This window comes from Dicentrarchus labrax, unplaced genomic scaffold, assembly GCF_905237075.1.
Source record: "Dicentrarchus labrax unplaced genomic scaffold, dlabrax2021, whole genome shotgun sequence".
In the NCBI taxonomy this organism is placed as follows: Eukaryota; Metazoa; Chordata; class Actinopteri; family Moronidae; genus Dicentrarchus; species Dicentrarchus labrax.
In genome coordinates, this window is record NW_026136709.1 from 10,188,062 (window position 1) to 10,194,355 (window position 6,294).

The following is a 6,294-nucleotide window of genomic DNA, read 5'->3' on the forward strand; positions in this document are numbered from 1 at the left end:
TCCATACTTTACCCTTCGTGCACTTTGGGGATTTCCTCATTGTTATTATGATTATTAGAGGGAAAGGATTTAAAAATGGAGCATAGAGTGCTCTTATATATGCAGCTATAGAAACAATCTGCAAAACAACATACACATTGTGTTTACTGTCCGGTTATAGCCTTTGCCCTGATCTTTTCCCTTTTCATACTGGCCATCAAAAATAAAGAATTCCATCAGAATTGAACTGTTGTTCCTTTCCATTTTAGCCTACTGTATCTACAGATTGCATGTAATGCTGTGACAAGTGGATTTGGCACCAAATTCCATCTTGTCTAGCAGGAAGACAATGTATGAAATAATTCTGCGGCTTAGACGGCGAGCTTGAGTATCCTTTTGTGCGACATAGTGAATGCAATTCATTCTTTCCCCCTTGAGTACTGTTGACTGACTGTGTTCTGTTCAGGGTGATAAGGACTTCACCCCTGCAGCTGCCCAGGTGGCCCACCAGAAGCCCCAGCCTTGTGTCCCCAAGCTGCCCTCTGTCCAGCACATCAACCAGCACATCCACCAGCCCCGCAAGTGAGCCACGCAGCAGGCTACAACGGCTACGCTAACTCCACCAGCCGGCCTTCCCCAATGGAACACATAGGATGAAGATGTTTCCCCACCAGGCACAGATCTCCTCTAAATAATCAGAGTAGTTGTTAGCCTGTTGCGTTACACGTACGAGGAATTAATCAGCAACAGACACCCAATGCCATTACAGCCATTATAGAAGTCCCACTCATTACAGCCCTGCTGCATTGGTGTTGAACTATTAGTTCTGCACTTTTGGCAGCTGTATAGTCTTAAGGAGGTAGACATGGATGGAGGGTCTTGTAATATGGCTATCACTCTAGGATTAAACATTAATGAAGAAGCTGATCTCAGATCTGAGTCTGTGGGGGGAACTCTCACCCCAAGTGATGTGCTGACCAATACCACACACCACAGCAACCAGCCAATCACAGCAACCTATCAATCAGGCCAACTAACCAACCAATCACCTCACAGTGACGAGCCCAAGCTCCAGCCTTCTACCTATGATCTCTGCAGACCAAAATAACCAATCAGCAAAATTATGAGGTGGACAGCGGTTTTACATTATCAACGCAAACCAAAAAGAGCACAGCAAGCAGCTTCTACATGGCTCACTTTCGATGTGTGTGTGCGTGTGTGTGTGTGTGTGTGTGTGTGTGTGTGTGTGTGTGTGTGTCACTTGAGACTGTTGCCAAATTGCACAAGTACAGCATGGACCAGAGTTAAAGTAGCTAACTACATGACAGCATTAACCAATTATTAGAGATATAGTCATTTATCAGCCTCCAATTGAAATTTGTAAAATATATTCTCCTCGGACGAAAGATTGGACATTTTCAATATTATAGATGGAGAAGCAGTGAGATGCAAAGCCTTACCAATTTCTGGCTGTGGCTGTCACTAACCAAGTAGCTACTTGATGCATGTTGTAAGTGTCATGTCTCAAGACAGCTAGCTACGGTTATAGCAGATGCTAATATAGCTTTTGGACCATGACAAAACTTATTTAGCTTTTACTACAGTTTCCTTCTGTGTCACTGTTCTGAGCTTTATTTGACACCAGAGTAAGTCTTACTGATCTCCGATCTGCTCTCCACTTCTGTCTGCCTTGTTGGAGCTGTCCATCCCTCCCTGGCAGTGGTAATTCATTTTAATGCAAACTCCACCTGCTCCATCGTCTCCCAGCAGTGCCTCATTCGCTTGGATTTTAAGATGTTTTTGTCTCATTTGACTTGCATGGATTTATATTTTTTCTGCTAGAGTCAACTGAAATGAAAATGCAGCCAAAAATGTAATGAAACCTAGAGAATGCCATTTACTGCAGTGTGCTTTTGTGTTTGCATTAACATTAGGAGTAATGTACTTTCATCACAAGTTGAACAAAGCATTGCAGAGAAGCAGTTCAGAAAATATTGAGGCTCTTAACTGTAAGACGAAGGTAACCGTTGCCCAAAACAGTGATTTCTACATTCCACAGAAATGTGTTTGAACAAATATGTCAACCATGTGACAGTTTGTCAGTGTACAAAGACAATACAATACATTTAATTGTACTTGCCAGGATATCTGCAAGTATGGCTTGTTGCATATCAGGAATCTGGTTCAGCCCCCAAAATCCAGATTGGCCTTTCCTTATAAATTATGCATATCAACATACACACACACAAACAACACACACCACCCTTTTCCTTAATCACCCATCCCCTTACAGTCAAATGTCATTTGTGGCAACACTAATGTTCAGGTTTCCAGGAAAGAAAGAAATTTATCTTGCCAAGAAGGAATGATTTCCTGTGTTAATTTAATTAACTTTGAAAGAGTTTTATTTTTGTTTTGCTCAGTTCTTTTTCTTGAGTAAATTGTTCAAATTGTACAAATCTTTAGTCATTGAGTGGACTTAGGTATTAGGTGTGGTTGTTATAGTAAATAAAGAAATAGACTATCTTAAAAATGCCTTTTGTTTTCCGCTTGTCTGTATTTGAATGAAGTGAGGAATGACTGGATGATATATTATCTTATGTTATCTTGAGACTTGAACATTTGCCATGTATAAACATTTTCCAGCTCAGTACTAAAGGGTGAATGACATGGTTCCAATATTTTGTACTCTGATAAAGTTCAAAGTAGTCCTACTTGATGGATTGTGACCTGTAGCTCACTCAGAGTATTTGAGCATCCCGTGGTGAATTAGCACCCTGCACTGGGGGATTAGGGCTCAGGTGGTGTTTTGAAATGAAACAGAAGCATCTCCAAGAGCTGTCCGCTGTTTTTTTTTTTTTTCCCCTCCTCTCACACACACACACACACACACACACACACACACACACACACACAGACACAGACACAACACACAGTGTGCACCAGGTGTTAGTGCATGTAATCCATCTTTACACAAGCATCTGCAACCAGGTGTTCTGTCAGTTTATGTTAGCCCAATAAACCAGCCAGCGCAGGCTTAGTTGGTACGAGCTTCTGTCAGCAAGCTGAAACACCCCATTAAAGCAGACGAAATCTCCTTGACTCTCCACGGTTGTATATAGTTCTCCCGATGTGGCAGAGCTCTCATCCCCTGCCATGCCCTATTAGACTGACTGAAAGGACAGAATGAGAGTGAGACACTGCTAAGAATGTATAAGACTGCCCTGCCCAGGAATCTCTTCCACCATGAGGAAGGTAAATTGCAAGTTTTATTCTTAAATTTAAAATAATTAAATTGTATTGCTAGTCTAGCTAGTACACATTAGGTTGGTATTTAGCACATAACACACTGCAAAGATTGGTTCACTTGTAGCTACGATCACACATACAAGAGAAGGTGCTGGTCATGATACTGCAAATTTGCTTTGAAAGACCTTTTAAATTTAATGATATTTCCTGATAGATTAAAAGGTCTATTAAATATAAAATAGTGAGTGCAGGGGTTCACTTTTCCTCATGTTTCATAATTTATGAAGCCTGTAGAGAGACGGCTTTGTTTAAGCTGGTAGACTCCATTCACTGACTGGCTCAGTGGTCTGTTGCTGCCCACAACTATCCATGAGTAACGATGTGTCAGCAGGCAAAAGAGGTCTGACTCCAAAACAAGCTTTTTTTTTCTCTTAACAGCTACACCATAAAAACAGCCAAGGTTACATTTTAAGGCACTTTACCCCCAGCACTAAGTCCTTCTCATTTAGAGGCACTTTATTACATTAGCCCTGAGTATACACCACCAGCTGTTGGACATGTGGTCCTCAAGAACATTAAGAGCTGGCTTCAGCTAGTTGAGACTGGTCATGTCTGTGAGACGGCCGTCTGAAAACTTTCCACCGGTGCTGCGGTTTACTTGGGCAACAGTGGGAGGAAAAGGTATGTTGGTCATTTAGGTCAGGACCTTTTTGGGTGCGCATAAGCCTGCAGGGGTAAAATGACAAAGTTGCAGTGACATTTGGCTCCTGCTTCACCAAACTGCTTGCTCTTCCTTTTTTCTCATTCCAAGCATCACCATACATCTTGTATTGACTGGATTCTGTGCAAAGCTAACCTATTTTCTGCAGTGTCACTGTTAAACGTCTAAGAGAAATTATTATGCGGTACTTTTTTTTTATCAAGTTTGCCGTTATCAAAACTCCTGGGAGAAGATTTTTTTGTGCAAGAGAGCTGCTCTCTACCAACTTTTCCTCACTTTTTTATCAGCGAGGGCACAGCCACTTGAGGTTCATTTTTAGTTCACACGTAGATAATTCTGATGCTGATTTAATTGTGAGACATTTTCATTTATTCATACTTTTCAGCATTTCAGAAATGGAATTCATTAGCGAGGACCTACTTTATCCTTGATTGCATCACAGTAACATTTCAAAGAACACTAAAAAAAAGAAATTGAAGTTATATAGCTCCCATACCCTGAGCTCAGGCATAGATTACATTTAGTTCTTGCTAAATCAGAGCAAATATGGAGACATTTATTGTGATCTATACTATATATTCAGCTATGGCATATATGGTATGCATTTTAAAATAATTTACATTTTATATTGACAAGTATGCTTAGTGACAGTGTAATCTTCCACATCGTATGGTCCATCAAGATGCAATACGTAAAAATGTGAATTTTATTACATTTAAAACATAATTGTTGCACATAATTACTTAAGTAAAGCTTTGATTAAAGAGCATGTAAAGACGTAACAATAATGCAATACCGGTTCTTACAGATTATTTCATTATTAGTGATTATTATTAATTTAAATCTTTGTCATTAAGGGGTATCAGCAATTATGATATTATTGTTGTGATTATTCAGTAATATCAATATCAAAATATTTTATCTGTTATGTGTCTAGTTGAGGATTATCATCATATTCATAAACATGCACAATGCCATCTAGCGTGCAGAGATCTTCAAGTGTTGTACCAAAACCAACCAGCAGAGGGCCCCAACTAAGGATTCACCCCAAGTTCACAGGTTTGACAGATGCACTCATTGAGTGTTGATCTAGAATCAGGTCATCCTGTCTATAAATCCCAGCCTGTAGCATCAAAGCATGACATAATAGCTGTCATAGTATCAGTGGATGGCACCCTGTTTATTTGGCCACTTCTGAATTTCTGTGAGGGATTTGGGTTGTGGTGGGGGAGGAGGAGGGCGTTCAGGGGGAATCGCTGACCAAGCCTGCAGCGCCTCATAATCTCAGGTTACAATCTAAGCCAACAGCTGTTTGAGCTACAACGATGACCTAAATATTGCATTCAGAGCTAATAGGTTTTGTCTCTCTCCCACACACACAATAACTCATACAGTTCTTTCCTCCACACACTGTACAAGTCAACTTGAATAGATGAACAAAACGTAGACACATTATGCACAAATAATGGATCAGAATGCAACAATAATCATAAATGTAAACATGTGATGTATCTTAAGGTATCTCAACTTCATTCTTTATTCCGAAGAAACATTTAAATAAATTTCAGGAACTACTACAAGAAAATGCTCCAAACTCACTGAGACAGAGAAGTCCATTGCAAATTAACACGGTCAGCAAACCTAGGATGCCTCGTGACAAACTAGACGCAGTAGACACTGTTGTCCATGAGACCGCATTGCCATCAAAAAGCCATTTTCATATGGCACATTTCCTTATGTTAATGTTCAATATGTTAATCCTGCAGCCACTTACAGTTTGCCAAGTGCAGACTTCAGTAAATGTGCAGTATCAAAGCAGATTGCCACTCTGAAGTCAATGAAGTTTATTTGAAGAAATGATTTGGCTGTGCAGTAGCCTTGTAACCCCTTAGCAACTCATCACCATGTATATTAGACACACACTCTTGGATGGCACTTAAACTGCAATCGCCACGAGGAGTTAGGACCGTGAAATTGTGCTTTCAAAAATCCCGACAATGTTATATCACTGCTGTCCCTGTGGCTCTGTGTGTTTAAACTGCTGGCTATTTTTTGCCCCATTATTTTCACTGTTTTAATGTTAAAACAGGGAGCTGACCTCTTGTTCTATAATGGGTTGACTGTTTTTATCAGAGGGGTCCATATGTTAGGGATTATCACTCCAATTCTGCTTGTACTGTCACATTGACCGAGGTTTCTCAAACTCGTATTACTACTGAGTTATTTTTTCTGCCATTGTTACAGGATGAAACACATGCCCCCAATGCTAAGATGATTTATGAAAATCCCATCATTTTCTCATTAACTTTCCAACACAACATGGCTGAGGCGTTTGAAATGAAAAT

The 6,294-nt window shown here is 40.1% G+C and overlaps 1 protein-coding gene across 1 annotated transcript in view; it reads left to right on the plus strand.

Annotated features, from left to right (window-relative positions):
* The window catches only part of dap (death-associated protein), a 13,407-nt gene extending 10,893 nt beyond the window's left edge, over positions 1-2,514 (plus strand). The window contains exon 4 of the mRNA XM_051410846.1: positions 446-2,514. Within this exon, the coding sequence (XP_051266806.1) occupies positions 446-565 (120 nt within the window). The 3' untranslated portion in view covers positions 566-2,514. The remainder of the gene's footprint in view (positions 1-445) is intronic.
* The last annotated feature ends 3,780 nt before the right edge of the window (positions 2,515-6,294 follow it).